Here is a 20,939-nt window from a genome sequence, read left to right as displayed (position 1 = left end):
TTCACAAGGAAACTTTGCACCTAATACAGTAAAGTTTCAAAGTCTTCCAAATATGTTGACCGTATGTCTCTGTTGTCTAATGTTAATGTTTATAATTATAAAGTATGATATGAACTGAAAGTTTTGTCAATTGAAGCACAACTATGGTAAAAGTCTTGTCAAAGCTAAGTGTGAACTTTACAACAAATTGTTCACAGGTTTTCTACTTTAATATTACGATTTTACTGTAATAACCTTTTATCCGAGAGCATATAGAGCATAACAAAGAGAGAGTACTAGAGTTGAAAGGTTATGCTGAGATTAATGGACTGGGGCAGAAGTCAGGTTTCAAAATAGATCCTCTATGGAGCAAGACTAACCGCGTTACTTTATTCCATTAAAAGTCAAAAAGTCAGAAATACAAAGGAGAGAAAAGTCCCTCAGCTTGAAAAGTTGGCATGTTAGTATTAATACATGACAGGCTATGCACAAAGCAGTCATCTTAGTGAGACGAGATCACTTCTGCAAGGTTTCATGTTGTTCTGAATATTGAATGGGTGAGAGATTGTGGCAAGCTGGTCATGTTAAAAATCTGCACGCATTATGTCAACAAAAACCAGTCAGATGCATTATTCAAAGAAGTCTCGCAGCAGGTAATTAGAGGGGGAAAAAACATATTATGATATAAGCAATGCATGGTTGTGTAAAAGTTCCTGTGTGAACAGACCACCTGAAGACAAGGCCATCAGGCCCTAACAAAGATTCTTATCCTGTACATACTCACTACTGGTTTACAAAGGTTCTTATCCTCTACATGGCGGGTGGGTCCAGAGATGCATCCTCTCTTATCGTCACTCATTGCCTAGGTTTACCTCCACTGTACCCGCACCCTACCATACCTCTGTCTGTACATTATGCCCCGAATCTATCCTACCACACCCAGAAATCTGTTCCTTTTATTCTCTGTCCCCAACACACTAGACGACCAGTTTTGCTAGCCTTTAGCCATACCCTCATCCTACTCCTCCTCTGTTCCTCTGGTGATGTGGAGGTTAACCCAGGCCCTGCTCTCATTTGTTGACTTCTGTAACCGTAAAAGCCTTGGTTTCATGCATGTTAACATCAGAAGCCTCCTCCCTAAGTTTGTTTTTTTCACTGCTTTAGCACACTCCGCTAATCCTGATGTCCTAGCCGTGTCTGAATCCTGGTTTAGGAAGGCCACCAAAAATTATGAGATTTTCATCCCCAACTACAACATTTTCCATCAAGATAGAACTGCCAAAGGCAGAGTTCTACTGCAGAGATAGCTTGCAAAGTTCTGTCATACTTTCCAGATCTATGCACAAACAGTTCGATCTTCTAATTAAAAAAAATAATCTCTCCAGAAATAAGTCTTACTGTTGCCGCCTGTTAAAGACCCCCCTCAGCTCCCGAACAGAGTTCGTTCTGTTAGGTGACCTAAACTGAGATGTGCTTAAACCTCTTCATTCTACCCCCTCCTTTTTCAAACATTCTGTTAAAAATCGCGCAACATTTCAGCGTCCTGCTACTCATGCCAGGGAATATAGTATATGCATATGATTAGTATGTGTGGATAGAAAACACTCTGAAGTTTCTAAAACTGGTTAAATCACGGCTGTGACTATAACAGAGCGTGTGTTTCATCAAAAAGCGCAAGAAAAACTGGTCACTGAAAGCTGAAAAAAGTATCCATGCGCCACTTTCATGTATTGTTTAAAGGACACCAAATTAAATATGGACACGGATGCAATTCCTACAGTTTCCACACGATGTCGCCAAAAACGTCATTTTCATTGACAAAAATCCTTTGAGACATGACCAATAGATCCGTCATTCCATCCAGCCTACAACAATCGATTTTGGAAGATTGAAAAATGGACATTGTTTTCTTGAGTAGCTGCTATTGAATACAGATCGCCCAGTGATCAATTTGATCGCTTATTAACGTTTACAAATACCTAAAGTTGGGTTACAAAAGTAGGTTGAAGTGTTTTGTCAAAGAATATAGGCAACTTATATAATTTTTAAAAATGACGTTGCGTTGGAAGAGAGCTTTTTTCCTGAACCAGAAAGGCTATACAAATGGATATTTTGGGCATACATGGACATATTTAATCAGGAAAAAGACCCATTTGTGATGTTTATGGAACATATAGGAGTGCCAACAAAGAATATCATCAAAGGTAATGAATGTTTTATATTTTATTTCTGCGTTTTTGTGTAGCGCCTGCTACGCTAATTCTTTTGTTTACGTCCCCTTCAGGTATATTGGGGTGTTGCATGCTATCAGATAATAGCTTCTCATGCTTTTGCCGAAAAGCATTTTAAAAATCTGACTTGTTGGCTAGATTCACAACGAGTGTAGCTTTAATTCAATACCCTGCATGTGTATTTTAATGAACGTTTGAGTTTTAACGAGTACATTTAGCATTTAGCATAGCGCATTTGCATTTCCAGGTGCCTAGTTGAGACGTCTGCGTCTCAAGTAGGATCAAGAATTAACACCCCAGCAATCCTACAATCTAACCTAGATACCCTCAATCTCACACAAATTATCAAGGAACCCACCAGGTACAACCCTAAATTCGTAAACATGGGCACCCTCATAGATATTATCCTGACCAACTTGCCCTCCAAATATACCTCTGCTGTTTTCAATCAGGATCTCAGCGATCACTGTCTCATTGCCCAAATCGACTATGGGTCCGCGGTCAAATGACCACCCTCATCACTGTCAAACGCACTCTAAAACACTTCAGAGAGCAGGCCTTTCTAATCGACCTTGCCGGGTATCCTGGAAGGATATTGACCTCATCCCGTCAGTAGAGAATGCCTGGTTGTTCTTTAAAAGTAATTTCCTCACCATCTTAAATAAGTATGCCCCTTTCAAAAAAAATTGAACTAACTAACAGATGTAGCCCTTGGTTCACTCCAGACCTGACTGCCCTCGACCAGACCAAAAATATCCTGTGGCGGACTGCATTAGCATCGAATAGTCCCCGTGATATGGAATGTTGCAGGAAAGTCAGGAACCAATACACACAGTCAGTTAGGAAAGCAAAGGCTAGCTTTTTCAAACAGAAATTTGCATCCTGGAGATCTAACTCCCCCAAAAATTGGGACACTGTAAAGTCCATGGAAAATAAGAGCACCTCCTCCCAGCTGCCCACTGTACTGAGGCTAGGAAACACTGTCACCACCGATAAATCCACGATAATCAAGAATTTCAAAAAGCATTTCTCTACGGCTGGCCATGCTTTCCTCCTGGCTACCCCAACCCCGGACAACAGCTCCGCACCCCCCGCAGCTACTTGCCCAAGCCTCCCCCGCTTCTCCTTCACCAAAATCCAGATAGCAGATGTTCTGAAAAAGCTGAAAAACCTGGACCTGTACAAATCAGCTGGGCTAGACAATCTGGACCCTCTCTTTCTAAAATTATCCAGCTGGCCAAGGTTTTCGACACCGTCAATCACCGTATTCTTATCGGCAGACTCAACAGACTTGGTATCTCAAATGACTACCTCGCCTGGTTCACCAACTACTTCTCAGATAGAGTTCAGTGTGTCAAATCGGAGGGCCTGTTGTCCGGACCTCTGGGAGTCTCTATGGGGGTACAACAGGGTGCAATTCTCGGGCTGACTCTTTTCTCTGTATATATCAACGATGTCGCTCTTGCTGCTGGTGATTCCCTGATCCACCTCTACGCAGACGGCACCATTCTGTATACATCTGGTCCTTCTTTGGACACTGTGTTAACAAACCTCCAAACGAGCTTCAGTGCCATACAACACTTCTTCTGTGGCCTCAAACTGCTCTTAAACGCTAGTAAAACTAAATGCATGCTCTTCAACCGATCGCTGCCCGCACCTGCCCACCCGTCTAGTATCACTACTCTGGACGGTTGTGACTTAGAATATGTGGAGAACTATACATACCTAGGTGTCTGGCTAGACTGTCAACTCTCCTTCCAGACTCATATTACACATCTCCAATCCAAAATTAAATCTAGAATTGGTTTCCTATTTCGCAACAAAGCCTCCTTCACTCATGCTGCCAAACATACCCTCATAAAACTGACTATCCTACCAATCCTCGACTTCGGCGATGTCATTAAAAAATAGCCTCCAACACTTTACTCACCTAACTGGATGCAGTTTATCACAGTGCCATCCATTTTGTCACCAAAGCCCCATATACCACCCACCACTGCGACACTTTACTCACCTAACTGGATGCAGTTTATCACAGTGCCATCCATTTTGTCACCAAAGCCCCATATACCACCCACCACTGCGACCTGTAAGCTCTCGTCAGCTGGCCATCGCTACATATTTGTCACCAGAGGCACTGGCTCCAGGTCATCTATACGTCTGCTAGGTAAAGCTCTGCCTTATCTCAGCTCACTGGTCACCATAACAACACCCACACGTAGCACGCGGTCCATCAGGTATATCTCACTGGTCATCCCAAAGCCAACACCTCCTTTGGCCTCCTTTCCTTCCAGTTCTCTGCTGCCAATGACTGGAACGAATTGCAAAAATCGCTGAAGTTGGAGAGATATCTCTCTCACTAACTTTAAGCATCAGCTATCTGAGCTGCTTACCGATCACCGCAGCTGTACACAGCCCATCTGTAAATAGCCCATTCAGTCTACCTACCTCATCCCGATATTGCTTTCATTTACTTTTTTGCTCTTTTGCCCACCAGTATTTCTACTTGCACATCATCATCTACACATCTATCACTCCAGTGTTAATTTGTTAAATTGTAATTACTTCGCTACCATGGCCTATTTATTGCCTTACCTCCTCACGCCATTTGCACACACTGTATATAGACTTTTTCTATCGTGTTATTGACTGTATGTTTGTTTATTCCATGTGTAACTCTGTGTTGATGTTTGTGTCGCACTGCTTTGCTTTATCTTGGCCAGGTCGCAGTTGTAATTGAGACTAGCCTACCTGGTTAAATAAAGGTGAAGTTTTTGCAAAGGTTCTTATCCTCTACATACTCACTGCAGTTTCTTTCGGCAACGTAAATTAGACTCCAGAGGAGAAAAATGCTTGATTTTCATGGATTGACAAATGATGGTCTCTAACTCATTATTGGAATAATTATTTGCAGTACACTAATGCGTTTTTAACAACCCCAATGGACAATATGATCACTAGTTTGTGTGGCCTATCATCATTTCAGGCCAAGTGACCTAACAGTGAATGAATTGATATGGATTAAGAATGTGTTGCCCTTGGTGATACATATCCAGCTACTGTTAATTGAAATGTATAACACTATTACTGCAGTGCTTAGGCCTCTTTGTTTCAAGAACACTGGGACCTAACATTCGGTTCCCAGCATATTCCTGTCCCCAAACAGGAAGTGAATGATTATACCCATGAACATGAGTATTATCTAATGTTCATGTTTGACTAATGGCAGTGATTGGGAGGCTAGATCATCCAGCTAGATCATCAATGCTCTACAGTGAGGACCTTATCAATGAAGGGGTCAGACGTCTGGTCATAGTCATAGTCTTTTTAAATGTCATTTCACACCTTGAGAACATTGAAAATGCACTGACAGCAATAACAGTAGATGATTGATTGTAAGTGTTCAGCTGATTTACAGTGTACCTCATGGGGGTTTAATTATTCTTTGAGCCATTGCAGTACAGTTGGGATAGCTGAAGCGATGGTGAGGAGTAACCCATCTAAAACTCACTTGGGATTCACTTGTACACTATGCTATTCCCATAAGAATGTGCTTGTCTTACTTATACTTGGGGGTGTACTATTCATCCCTGGTGTCCTTAACCTTCCGGAAGGTACACATCTTTGTTGTCTCTCAACAACAAGTAATCTCAACTTGTACCCCCACTTTTGCCCTTAGAACAGCCTCAATTTGTCAGGGCATGAACTCGAGAAGGTGTCGAAAGCATTCCACAGGGAAACTGGCCCATGTTGACTCCAATGCTTCCCACGTTTGAGTCAAGTCGGCTGGATGTTCTTTAGGTGGTGGACCATTCTTGATGCACACAGGAAACTGTTGAGTGTGAAAAAACAGAGTAAATGGAACATAAACAACATTATTTTTTCAGATAGAAATAACACCATTCTCCATGCACTGTAATTTACACATTGATATGAACTATTGATAAGAGCTAAGTAAATGAGTAAGGCATTTCCATAAGGTGATTCTAAATATAGATTTTTTTTAAAATAAATTATTTGTTTTAAATATATTTTACCTTGTGATCCCTGGAGACAAATGTGAAACCAGTCATATGCAGCAAACTGAAGCATATCAACACATCCCCTTTTCCAAATTTATGAAACGCTGGCCTTATAACTTGCAATAAAGAAATTTGGAGACCCAAGTTATAGACTTCTGTAGCCATGGGCAAATGACAGTACAGCACCAAACCTACAGAGTTGACTTGTGATTTCTAGAATGTTCTAATTATGCTCTGCTTTTTTGACACTGCACTCCACTGCAGGCTCTAGTTTGAACTTATATTGATTATTGTCCAGTCATATGGTCAGGCGCTGAATATAATGACCCAGATTGCCCAGAACAGAGCAGCACATTTTGCTCTTCTCTGTAATCTGAGGGCTAATATCAATACTATGCATGCCAGTCTTTCTTGGCTAACAGTTTATGAGAGACTGACTGCATCACTTCTTGTTTTTATAAGAAACATTCATTTCAAATTGTTTGCATAGTCAACTTACTCACATCACTGACACACACACTTACACCACAGACATGACGCCAAGGGTCTTTGCACAGTACCCAGGTCAGGAACAAATTGGAACAGCAAACCTGGTTTCAAAAAACAAATAAAGCAACACCTCATGGCACATCGCCTCTCCCGCACAATCTCTAATACACACTCTACATACCCACATATTATTGTTCTTTGGTTGTGTTGTTTCTTTTATTAAATTTGTGTAAATTTGTGTGTCTTTAGTTGTAGTTTTTTATTTATTTAATCATGTCATGTCTATATTAAGGTTTTTAAATGTATGTAAATTGTAAAGTCTAAGCTGTAGACGTTGGCATTGGCTAATGGGGATCCTAATAAAACCAATCAAAAAATTGTGCTCTGACTTTCGCTGTACTTTTTTACAATTTGTATCATGTTAAATATTAGCCACTATCAGTAGCCACCATCAATTGTACCCACATACATTTATCACTGTCACATTAGTGTCAGTTTTCTTACATTTTGCATCATTCCATTACATAGTTAGTTTACCTTTCTTTCCTCTGTCATGTTTGCGTGGTTGTTCCTGAGGATTGCTAGCAATAGTCGATCATATTAAGCTAACTTATTATAAGTTGTGTAATCATTTGGGACATGTAGCCTATTTGAATCATTATGGAACGTAGACCATAGGTATCAGTGTAAACCTGGAGCCTGACGCATGGTTCATGACGACTGGACCGTTGTCATCACAGTTCCATGATTAGTGAGGATTATTTGGGTAGATTTATAGGACTACTGTTGAACCCCTAATGTACACTTTTCCCACCTTACAATATTTTATGGTTTGAACAATTGAATATGTCATCTTTCAGGATGAAACCACTGTATTGTTTTTTAATTCACCAATATATTTTGAGCGTGAAGGCTCTCCAAAATATTTTTTTGTATTATTCATGAATGACCCTACATAATATAAAAGATCAGAGTATTTTTAAATCAACCAATTGTTGCTGAAAGTCGACGAATATGTGTGTACTTAGGTCTACATGGCTTTCTTTCCTTGACCCCTAACTGTTCTCTCCATATATTCTAGTGTCTCTCGAGAAAAGTCTAATTAAAGGTACACACAATTAGATAAATGTTCAGAAAACCCTATTGAATGAAAACTCCACGAGAAATCTGTTGGCCAGCAAGTGGGAGGGTGTTCAGTGGTTGAATTACATTTATTAACCGCGAGCAAGTAAGGCGTGCATAAGAAAGGCGTAAATGTGCGAAGTCTGAATCGGGCCCTATATGAGTATATTATTTATTCATACATTATATATGATTGTTTTTGCTTTTTGCTTTGAACTGATAACCGGTTTTGAAGTTTGTCTTGTTGAATGAATGAGGGAACGAATGAGTAATTAGAAGCCCGAAAGACTTTCAAATTCGTATTGTTAGTCCAATTGTTGCTAGATTTCAAACACATTTTATTTAATCCCATCATTCACAGTAGTAATAATAAGGATAATAATAAAATGATGTGTTTTATTGTCACATACACCAGATAGGTGCAGTGAAATGTGTTGTTTTACAGGGTCAGCCAGAGTAGTATGGCGCCCCTGGAGCAAATGAGGGCCTGTACAGTCTAAAGGCGTCAGCATGCTTCAGTTCGGCTGGCGCCCAGCCAGCCGAACCGAACGAGTGTGCCCGCATACTCCCTTGAAAAAATAGAAAAATCATTAACAGTACTGTTTGTCCATTTTGAGATGCCGTAGCCATGCCGTGGATTTGTTTTAAGAAGGTCATATCATTTAGCTATTTGATAGTATCAAAAAATATATTTGAAAATCATTATGTTGAAATCTTTTATTTGGCCTATACAAACGCATTGAATAACGGATTCACTACATGGAACATAAGTCCCAAAAATAAAATAAAAAGGAAGTTTGTTCTGAAGTGTGTGTCCTATATTTGAGAGATATAAGAAAGATCTGGAAACATTTTCATTCATTGTTTTTACACCTATTTAACCCTTTATATTGGCACTAAACAGTCTCCATACTTACATCCATACATTTTTTTCAACTGGTACCGGGGGACCTTCAGACGAGAGCAAAACAACTGACATGTATGTGTTCGTTAGAGTGTCACCTTACGATAGAGGGGTCATAATGTAGGCCAAACCATTCGGACGCTACAGACAATTTTGTGAGAAAACCAATTTTTGGGATGTCTCATGATCTGACAAATACTGCTCTAGCTCTATCACCGTTCACTGCAGACGTGGAAGTACAACATCGGGGGATGCAGTGGATAGACACGCAATCAATGCAAAGAACAGATATATCTCGCTTAAACTGACAGATTTTTATGGAGATTGTTTTTGTTATGCTAATTACATTTCCGACAGGATGCTCTCAATGATGCATCTGCAGAAGTTTGTGAGGGTCTTAGGGGCCAATTGAAAATTATGAACTATGTTTCACATCTCTGTGTGTGAAACACTAATTTTACTTGACCAAGATAGATGAGCTGCGGTAATCAATCGTTCCTATTTGCCACCATTCATATCTAGCTACTGTCAGTGACTCAAGAACAATCAAAGGTATTTATCGAAACAAAAAGTCCAAGTGGAACAGAAGAGAAGTGCTGTAATTTATCAGGAGTTGGCATCCGCAAACTATCGAGCAGGTCTCTTTTGAGTAATGCCAATAAAACCCAAGCGCCTGTGATTGGGTCCTGTGATGTTGCCTTGGGCCCTTACAGTATCGATCCTGAGCATGTTTGTGTTCCTGAATGATTCATGTGTTATGGAAATTGCCTATGGAATACAAATGGGATCTATGTTTAAATGCTGAGATAAAAGTACTAGTGCTCGTTATACAAGTATTAACAACCCTTTCACTCAAAAAGTTTAGTCCATGAGGTCCAGTGGAAATATTGTTTCTGGTTAAATATTGAATTTATTAAATATTCCTATTAGAAAGTTAACCTTGAATGACTGTATGATTGTCTGGAAAAACTATTGTCTTTAAAAATATAGATATTTCTCCAAAACAATGATTTGCACCTATTTAACTATTTTACCTACTGTACATTATGCCAATACATGTGTGGAGGAATCTAAAAGACCATATTCCCCTGAAAGTTAAGTCAATGATAGTTTGGATGATACTATTTGGAAAGGAACTCTGTGCAGGAGGCACATTTCCCATTACATTACTGCCTTTCGTTGAAATGGGCTGACAGATGCCTTAAGCATATAATGCAAAGTCCCATAGGTTCAATGCTGCCTAGAAACTGTCAAAAGAGGACTGCAACAAATTCCTTCAGTAAAACAGCAGAATGTAAATGAGAATTTTCACTATTGAAGTGATTCTATTGCCATTATTTCATTCATATTTTCTTTACAAAGTATTGTGTTATTGCTTTTACAGTACATTTGGAAAGTATTCAGACCCCTTGACTTTTTCCATATTTTGTTACATTTCAGCCTTATTCTAAAATGTATTTAATAGTTTTTTTCCCCTCAACAATCTTCACAAAATACCCCACAATGACGAAGCAAAAACAGGTTTTAAGATTTTTTTTGCTAAAACAAAATAATTAAAATTAGGAAATATTTAATTTACATACAGTACCAGTCCAAAGTTTTGACACCATTTTCTACATTGTAGAATAATAGTGAAGACGTCAAAACTATGAAATAACACATATGGAATCATTACCAAAAAAAGTGTTAAACAAATCAAAATACATTTTATATTTGAGATTCTTCAAAGTAGACAACCTTTGCCTTGATGACAGCTTCGCACACTCTTGGCATTCTCTCAATCTGCTTCATGAGGAATGCTTTTCCTACAGTCTTGAATGAGTTCCCACATATGCTGAGCACGTGTTGCCTGCTTTTCCTTCACTCTGTGGTCCAACTCGTCCCAAACCATCTCAATTAGGTTGAGGTTGGGTGTTTGTGGAGGCCAGGTCATCTGATGCAACACTCAATCACTCTCCTTCTTGGCCAAATAGCCCTTACACAGCCTAGAGGTGTGTTGGGTCATTGTCCTGTTGAAAAAAAAATGATAATCCCACTAAGAAAACCAGATGGGATGGCATATCGCTGCAGAATGTTGTGGTGGTTAAGTGTGCCTTGAATTCTAAATTAATCACAGACAGTGTCACCAGTAAAGAACCCCCACACCGTCACACCTCCTCCTCCATGCTTCAGGGTGGGAACCACAAATGCACAGATCATCCGTTCACCTACTCTGCATCTCACAAAGACACGGTAGTTGTAACCAAAAATCTCAAATTTCGAGTCATCAGACCAAAGGACATATTTCCACTGGTCTAATGTCCATTGCTCGTGTTCCTTGGCCCAAGAAAGTCTCTTCTTCTTATTCGTGTTTTTTAGTAGTGGTTTCTTTGCAGCAATTCAACAATGAAGGAATAATTCATGCAGTCTCCTCTGAACAGTTGATGTTGAGATGTGTCTGTTACTTGAACTCCGTGAAGCATTTATTTGGCCTGCAATCTGAGGTGAAGTTAACTCTGATGAACTTATCCTCTGCAGCAGAAGTAACTCTCGGTCTTCCTTTCCTGTGGTGCTCCTCATGAGAGCCAGTTTCATCATAGCGCTTGATGTTTTTTGCGACTGCACTTGAATAAACTTCTTGAAGTTTTCCGGATTGACTGACATTCACGACTTAAAGCTTATTTGAGATGTTCTTGCAATGATATGGATTTGGTCTTTTACCAAATAGGGCTATCTTCTTACTCATGAAGCTGGTTGAGAGAATGCCAAGAGTGTGCAAAGCTGTCATTAAGGCAAAGGGTGGCTACTTCAAAAAATGTCAAATTTAAAATACATTTTGATTTGTTAAACACTTTTTTTGGTTACTACATGATTCCATATGTGTTATTTCATATTTTGTATATTTTGTATGTATTTTGTATGTCTTCAGTGTTATTCTATAACTTGACTGGTACTGTAAGTATTTAGATCCTTTACTCAGTACTTTGTTGAAGCACCTTTGGGTATGTCGCTAAAAGCTTGGCACACCTGTATTTAGAGAGTTTCTCCCATTCTCTCATCAGATCCTCTCAGGCTCTGTCAGGTTGTCTGGCCACTCTACCATATAGGCCTGATTGGTGGAGTACTGCAGAGATGGTTGTCCTTCTGGAAGGTTCTCCCATCTCTGCAGAGGAACTCTGGGGCTCTGTCAGAGTGACCATCGGGTTCTTAGTCACCTCCCTGACCAAGGCCCTTCTCCCTCAGATTGCTCAGTTTTGCCTGGCTGCCAGCTCTAAGAAGAGTCTTGGCGGTTCCAAACTTCTTCCATTTAAGAATGATGGAGGCCACGGTGTACTTGGGGACCTTCAATGCTGCAGAATTTTTTTGGTACCCTTCCCCAGATCTGTGCCTTGACACAATCCTGTCTCAGAGCTCTATGGACAATTCCTTCTACCTCATGGCTTGGTTTTTGCTCTGACATGCACTGTCAACTGTGGGACCTTATATAGACAGGTGTGTGCCTTTCCAAATCATGTCCAATCAATTTAATTGGTGACAGGATTTACCTGAGCTCAATTCTGAGTGTCATACTTATGTAAATAAGGTATTTCTGTTTTTAAATTTTATAAATTAGCAAAAAAAATTGAAAAACCTGTTTTCGGTGTGTCATTATGGTGTATTGTGTGTAAAAAAAAAATCAATTTTACTGTCACGTCCTGACCTTAGTTCCTTTTTATATCCCTATTTTAATTTGGTCAGGGCGTGAGTTGGGGTGGGCATTCTATGTGTTGTTCTATGTTTTTGTATTTCTGTGTTTGGCCTGGTATGGTTCCCAATCAGAGGCAGTTGTTTATCGTTGTCTCTGATTGGGAACCATACTTAGGCAGCCTGTTTTCCCACTATGATTTGTGGGTAGTTGTTTTCTGTTTTGTGTTTCTGCACCTTGTTTACGTTTTCGTTCATTCTCTTTGTTATTTTGTTTTGTGTTCAGTTAAAATAAAAATAACATGAACACTTACCACGCTGCGCTTTGGTCCACACCTTCTTCAGACGAACATCGTTACATTTAGAATAAGTCTGTAACGTAAAAAGGGTCTGAATACTTTCCGAATGCACTGTATATTGGCTAGTACTACTGGGAGTGGTGGGATTCAATTCAATTAGTTTGAAATCCCGCAACAATTGGACGAACAATATGAATTTGAAAGTCTTTTCATTTAAATGAAAGGAGTCAGTCACACCCTTCTATGACCTATTAGATATTCAGTGGTAGGAAAGCATTATTACACTTAATATATTTCCAATATCCTTGAGATTGGCCTTGAATTCACAGTGTGCCGGTGCATCGGCAACCCCGCATTGATTTATGTCTGTTTCAATGTTGTTTTCAGCAGGTCTCCACTCTTGGGTTTCGCAATAATTACATCTTCATGATACATTCCAGCGTAATCAAGAAAAAAATGTTGGTTTCTCAGGAGGTTAAACATTGTATTTATCCAAATATAAAATGTTATTACGTTACTAAGCTGCCAGAGACAAGACAATCACTATTGACAATGCTTTCCCTTCTGTGGAGTTGATAACCAGGAACAGAGGCTATTTTTCCTACTCATACAAAGCAAGCTGGTGATTAACTATACATTATTCATTTGCTTGAATAGATAACATAACAAATGTAAGAAAGAGAATACTTTATTTGTAATATATTTATACTTTTACACAAGTAAAATAAAATGCATATGAATGAAGAGTGAATGAAAAGAAAGCACTCTTTTGAGAATGCTAACTGTAACCACAGCGTGACAAGAAAACTAAACCCAGAAATATCAAGGTCTCGGTTCAATCTGTAGTACTGAATGTCAGCATGACAACCTGTTTGAAACGTAAAGGCAATGTTCCTACGTTCGAGGAGACTGCATTCACGGTAAACGCTGCATGTGTCAGCTCAATCTGGCTAAGGCTGAACTTTGGCGAGACGGATTGAATCGAGACCAAAGCATTTGTGCGTTTACACTTATGAACATAAAAATAGCATTTAAATCAATGTTTCACTCTAAAAAAAAAAGGATTAACAAAAATACATGGAGTAAGATCTGTCACATCTTTGGGGTTGTTATGAAGGAAACCTCGAAAGGTTCTGGATTTTAAACAGTAGCACTGTTTCATTGTCTTTGTAATAACCAGTCACCACCATTGGCAGAGTAAGCTTAGAGACGATAGGACCTCCCTGAAGAAGTCATTTTCATAGCTGAGCAAAACATACAGTATCAACTGGGCACAAATCCATTAAATATATACATTTGGAATTGACATACTGTAGAAAGGCATCCATTTGTTGATGTGTGTTTTTTTAGCGCTTCCATTTCTCTTTTCAGATTCATATCTTTAGATCTATGAAAGATTTCCCCCTTCCCACCACTGGTACTTAGCAGGGCCTCCTGTACTGGCCTTACACTGGCCCATATTATCCCTCTGTGATTGTAATTCCTAACAGAAGTCTAAGGATAGCCAAAACAAAAGAAGAATGATAAGCCTCCATGCTCCGATTGTAGATCCGTGGGACTTGAGACACAGAGAGTCTGACATGTTCTCCTTTGTACACATTTTCTTTTTTTCAGGGTCATTGGAGGGATCTAGATCCTCTGATGAATGGTCCAGATTGTTAGATAATGTTCCTCCTGGCCCATCGTTCAGGCTCTCTTTGTTCTGGGGTTCGTTGGGGTCAGCTTCCATAAGCTTAGTTTTGGAGATGTTTTCCTTCTCCTTCAGAGGATTGTTGGTGATTTGTCTGCTGTTGTAGGAGGACTGATCTGGAAGACCCTTACTGGAGATGATGGAGGACTTGTCGTTGTCTGAGAGGCAGCACCTAGGAATACCAGCCCTAAGTGGACTCTCCGTGGTGAGTTTTCCAGAGCGAGCCTTAGAACTGAACACACTAACCCAAGTATGTTGAGAGCTCTCATAACAACCCTCCAGGTCAGGGTTCTTTAGTCGTTTCAGGTCTTTCCCAGCCAGTCTAGCTGGAACATGGCACTCAAGCTCTGAGCTAGACCCTTTGAAGCCCTTGAACCAGTCCCACAGGGTCCTGGCCCGGCAGTCACAGATCCACTGGTTCCCATTCAGACGCAGGTACTGGAGGGACACCAATGGGTCCATGGTCTCCCCTGTCAACACTGTTAAATTATTGAAGAACAGAAACAAAGTGGTCAGCTTGCGCAGGTCATGAAATGCCTTGCGCTGGACAAAGGTCACTAGATTCTGATGGAGAAGCAAGCGATCCAGGCTTACCAAGCCGCGCAGCATGTGATCCGTCACAGTCTTTATCTTGTTGTTGTGGAGGAACAGGTAGGTCAGGTTAGCCAGGTCCAGAAACGTATCGTCATGCAGAGTTAGTAAACTGTTGTCCTGGAGATAGAGGTGCTGCAGGGAAAAGAGTCCCCTAAACACACCCACAGGCAGCTCAGACAAGCCACACCTGTGCAGATGCAGGGTGTGCAGTCTGGAGAGGCCTCTGAAAGCTGTGGGGCTGATGATCCTTAAATCATTGTCCCCTATGTCCAGCTCCTCCAGCCTCTCCAGGCCGTAAAAGGCCCCGGCCTCAATGTGGCTGATGTTGTTGGAGTAGAGCCAGAGGACGGTAAGGTTCCTGCAGGGGCTGAAGCTGGTGGAGCGCACCACAGTTAGCTTGTTGTTCTGGAGGAAAATTCGTTGGCTGTGGACCGGGATCTCTGTGGGGATGGAGTAGAGGCCCTGCTGCTGGCAGGCCAGGGTGGGCCGTGGCTCGCTGTGGCATATGCATGGCGCTGGGCAGCCCTCCACTCGACCCTCTATCGGAGGCACTAATTGAAGCCAGAGGATCAGAATGTAGAGTTCGCCAACTGCAAATGAGAAAGACACGAGTGGATAATGAGAGTTTGTTGGAGTTCACAGAAAAAAATCATCCAAAATAAATAAGGTGCTATCATTTAGCATACTGTAGCACATTTAAACAGTCCCTTAAAATTACTCACAGTTTCTATAAAAGCTAGCACCTAAAAATAATGGAAAATAAAATAATACAAGTAGAATTGTGGAATTAATTTTATGCGAGAATATTTTGATGTTACATATTTAAATGTAGTGTTCTTTAGATTTTATGATTTTATGGAATGAGGCAGCAACACACTACCTTCCATAAAATGGCCGTGGCCATATTTGCAAACCTTAAAATGAATCAGTTTTGCAAGTCATAACAGTGTAGAAGATCCTGGTTTAGTTTTCGCTGGCTGTGCCATAACATTTCATCTCTGTTCAGACATCTAACTGAATAAGAACGGTGACATTCTCTTTTCTTCATGTATTTGAATGAAAAATGGAATTCAAAGACATCAGGGCAAACGCCAAAGGGATTATACAGCCCCACAGAAACCAATATTTATTAAGTGAAATGGATATAATGCACTTATGACACTCAGTCAATTTACATCAAAAACTCTGCATTTCCCCCTATGAGTAAAGCACACTTTACTAATCTAAAAGTGGAGAGCAGCTGGATTACACACCAGCTGGAGATTTATCTCAAATTGGCTAGCTTTTTACCAGTTCAGTTTCAATCCTTTTCTGGAAGCACAGACCAGAGAGAGGAAGAGGAAGGAAAACGATGGAGGGAGGGAGGAAATGAGAGAGTGGGGGTGGGGGTTGGACTATTTCACAAATTAATAAAACATTGGTGGGTTGAGCAAAAAATCCTCCACACTAACAGAACAAATGGAACTAATCACATATGAGGACACCTGGGAATTGCCACTCGGCCTGTGCTAGAGATCTCAGAGTGGATTTGCATGCTTGAAAGGGCAATTGACACAGGTCTCTCATGCCAGTGCTGACATCACATGTAACCTTGTGGAATGCCTACTGCAGATGAGATCAGACAGAACTCGTCTCCAGTGCAGGATGTGCTTTCCTCCTACGGTTACTACACTGTAAGTCTCTCTTATCGTAAAAGGATACCCCAATTTTATAGAACCAACGTATTTGCTTTCATTGCCTTTAAAACGTGCCATTATCCTCAAAGGTTTTACATTGCGTTACTAAGTGCTTCACCAACACATTTTATGGACTACAGGTATTTGCCTGTTGATATGTGCAGTTAATTCATGGAAACAAGAGGAATATAAAATGGTTGTAATAATGGCTATGAGCAATTTAGAATTTGTGAGGCTTGTGAAGGCTGTCAGACCGGCAACAGTGAGACTGGAGTCTAATAGGGCACAGTTTTTTTTTTAAACAGAAGGAGTGATAATTTGTAGACAAAGCATCTTCAAACCAGATGGCTTTTAAATAACAGACAAATCATGACTCCAAAGCCAAAGAACCAACAACTGACTGACACATAGATGAATAGAGAGAGAGCGAGAGAATGATGCTTGTGAACAAAACAATAGATAACGCTAATTCACACAATATAATCTATTTGTATTCTAGTCATTTCATCAGAGCAATTCCAACTAGACAGTCATATTATTAGCATTGCCCGATATGTTCTGGGATGTGGGCATTGCCCACCGGACTCAGAAGCAGGCCTTAGTCACCTAAATTGAAAAATCCCCTGGCACAGATGCTAGTTTTGGGACTATTAGACCTCTCCGAAGAAATGCTCACAGCTCCAGCATTATTTTCTCTATCGTAAAAGTCCCCACGGCTAATTATTATGTAAATTAAGCCATCATAATTTCAGGCACTAAGCGGTGGTTCCCAAATGAGTACTGTATTTGGACACTGTAAGAACTAAACAGAATGTGTGCATTTTCGGACCATAAATTGAAAGCTAAAACTGTACAATGCACTCAAAGATGTAGGTAAGTATTGACATAAGAGTCATTTCATGTCATTTCAGCAAGCCATGACAACCACCATCTCCGATTGTTCTGAAATCGTTTCTGTAGTTAGAAACAGGTAAGATTGGCATTCCTGATTTTTGAGAAATTAATATATTGATTGCACCCAAATTGGCGATTTTAAATGTCATTTATAGGATTTAGACAATATTCAATAAATATTCTGTAGTACCCAAAATTCGATCTGGACAAAACATTTTCCTACCAATGAGTAAGACATTAGGAATAAGAAAAGGTTTAAAGCCCCCCACAGACCCCCCACTCCACACAACAATCCCATCCCAACAACCAGTATACTGTATAAATTCTTTATGTTTATGTAGTATAAGCAGTTTCCCTGTATTCCCTGTGAATCTGGTGATGTTTTTTTCCACCACTATTCAGAGAAATTAGTAATTGAAGTCGCTTGCATTGATTACCATCAAGTAGTGTGGAAGTACCATATTTGGAGCATTAGTTGCTGCTGTTCCTGCTATACCGCCTCACTATTTTCTCCATTTTGCTTGTCTCTTGGGTTTATTAAATAGATCACAACATTTCCTTTGCAACTTTGGGAAGAAAACCAATAGATTGTGCTCATGATGAAAACATGAGGGCGGCATGTAGCCTAGTGGTTGAAGCGTTGGACTAATAACCAAATGGTTGAAAGATCGAATCCCTGAGCTGTCAATGTAAAAATCTGTTGTTCTACCCCTGAACAAGGCAGTTAACCCACTGTTCCTAGGCTGTCATTGAAAATAAGAATTTATTCGTAACTGACTTGCCTAGTTAAATAAAGATAAAATAGTGTGGTCATCCTCATAGTTCAAGCCAGTCCTCTGTGAAAGCAATTCAGTTTGTCCTTCTCTTAGAAACATAATGCTTCCACCCAACAATCCTTAAATAGTCCACAAGTGACAGCTCTCTGAAAGGGCTATCCCTATGGTGCAATTATAATATGAAGACTTTTCCTACAAGCCCATAAACGTTGATGGAGAAATGGGATAGGGGACTAAAATGTTGTGACAACACTAATACAATAATATAATGCAATATATTGCATGGCTTTGTCAAACTATGTAATGCATTCCCTGTGGATCTGGTGATGTTTTTTTCCACCACTGTTCAGAGAAATTAGTCATTGAAGTCTCAATTTTGCTCGTCTCTTATGTTTATTAAATAGATCACAGCATTTCCTTTGCAACTTTGTCAACTACAACAAAAATATCAGGAAATATCGCTATATGTATTGTGATTAGTGGCATTGACCAACCAACCCAACCTAATACCATTACCAAACACTTCACAGTGTGTGTTTGGGACTTTTACCATTGAAGACCATAATACTGAATCTATTAGAACTGCTGTAGCCTAATCATTTGCTTGTTCAACTGGAATGGTCTAACAGTAACTAATCTAGACCTTTTGTGAAGGGAATAAACCATACACAAAGGGGCCGTTTCTTGGACACAGATGAAGCGTAAGAGAAGACCTGAATTGCTTTCACGGAGGACTTGAATTGTGAGGCTGACCACACAATGTATTTTCTTCATGAGCCAAATCGATTGGTTTTCTTCCCAAAGTTGCAAAGGAAATGTTGTGATCTGTTTAATAAACACAAGAGACCAGAGAAGTGGATGAAATAGTGAGCGGTATAGCAGGAACAGCAGCATCTAATGGTCAAAACACTACTTCATGATAAACGATGTAAGCAACTTCAATGACTCATTTCTCTGAACGGGGGGGGGGGGGACATCACCAGATTCACAGGGAATACATTACATAGTATGGAAAATCAATACAAAACTACAGCTTCATACTACTTGTCAAACATAGAGACTTGAAACTTATACTGGTTGTTGGGGTGGGATTGGCGTGGGGTGAGGGGGTCCGTAGATTTTTTGGGGGAGATTTTAGAGATTTTCCATGTTTTACTCATTAGTAGGAAGAAGTTCGGTCCAAATCAGATGTTGGGTACTATATTTATTGAATATTATCCTATAAATTCCTATAAATTAAAATGGCCAATAAAAGTCAGATAAATGAAAATGGCCAATTTGGGTGCAAACAATTAGCTTAATTATTTTCAAAAAAATAAAGTTGCAGGAATGCTTATTGTATCAGTTACTAACTACATAACCAATTTCAGAACAATCTAAGATGGTGGGTGTTGAAATCCTCTTTCTAAGGTGGAACAACTCATAATGTGTTTACAGTAAATTCACAGCAACGTATCATCAAATGTCTTAACAGGGTGTAAAGATTTACAGGACCCCCATTATTTGGAAGCCAATGGAATCCAACCTTAGCCATTGTACAGATATCTTGCAATCACTTTGCACCATTGAGAAAGGACCTATAAAAATACAGCTACAGATGTAGGATTTTAATTTGATCACCCAGGTTGCAGGTGCAAACATGTTTATTAATTATAATCCACATAATAATTAACATTTCCTTTTTGCTGCAAGATTATTTTCCTGCTGTAGCAAACTGGCTCAAATTAAGATCCTAGATCTCTATTAGATTGCCTCCTCCCAGCACAATTCTCAAGAGACAGCGGACTATGACATACTTTTTCATATAAAACCAATCTTTGCACTGCTTGGAAGTCTATGGCTATTATATGTGGCAGCCATCCCAGTGGTACTTTCAGAGGGAGAAAAAAGCATAGCTTTCAGCACCAAGCAATGCGAGAAGAAAAAGCTGATGCTTGCTAGACAGGATGCCACAGTACAGACAGTCACAACAAGCTATTAAAACTGCAGAGCGTTGAGGTCAGCTCGGGAAGAAGTGTTTGCAGTAAATATCCATGAAGTCAACTCGACAGGTTAAAACCACACAACCCAGCAAACTGTATCAGTAAAGATGAAGGATCTTCATTTGAGCCAATTTGCTACAGCAGGAAAAGAATCCTCTAGCAACAGGAAATGCAAACATTTATGTGGATTATATGTAATTAATGGATATTTTTCTGAAAACTTTAGAAACCATTATAAACCTAAAATACACCATAAATGTGCATTTCGTTCTGTGCAGGAAAATTCTCAGCAACAAAAGAGTGATCAAATTACGATCCTACATCGGTATTTGAACAAAATAATTTGTTTCAGATTTGAATCAGATTTTTAAATCAAATGAATCAGTTAGAATGAATTCCAGTATAAATGAATTCCAGATATAAACTAATACTGTAATTGCAGATCTGGCAGCATATTGCAAAATCAATATATCCCTGGTTAAACCAACTAGCAGACACAGACAGAGCATCACATCAGTCACAGACTTTGTAAAAAATATACCGCAAGATTATTCCCAATGAACGAATAGGTATTAAGTGCACCGGTGTGCATATGTGCATAGCAATAGGTGTATCCTT

At 39.8% G+C, this 20,939-nt stretch overlaps 1 protein-coding gene across 1 annotated transcript in view; it reads right to left on the bottom strand.

The window, feature by feature from the left end:
* Positions 1–13,383: 13,383 nt before the first annotated feature.
* Positions 13,384–20,939, bottom strand: part of LOC110523754 (reticulon-4 receptor-like) — a 34,292-nt gene continuing 26,736 nt past the window's right edge. Inside the window, exon 2 of the mRNA XM_021602728.3 lies at positions 13,384–15,583. Coding sequence (XP_021458403.1) covers positions 14,193–15,583 — 1,391 coding nt within the window. The 3' untranslated portion in view covers positions 13,384–14,192. The remainder of the gene's footprint in view (positions 15,584–20,939) is intronic.

This window comes from Oncorhynchus mykiss, chromosome 5, assembly GCF_057628025.1.
Source record: "Oncorhynchus mykiss isolate SJ-2025 chromosome 5, ASM5762802v1, whole genome shotgun sequence".
In the NCBI taxonomy this organism is placed as follows: domain Eukaryota; kingdom Metazoa; phylum Chordata; class Actinopteri; order Salmoniformes; family Salmonidae; genus Oncorhynchus; species Oncorhynchus mykiss.
This window is presented reverse-complemented; position numbering and strand designations above follow the sequence as displayed.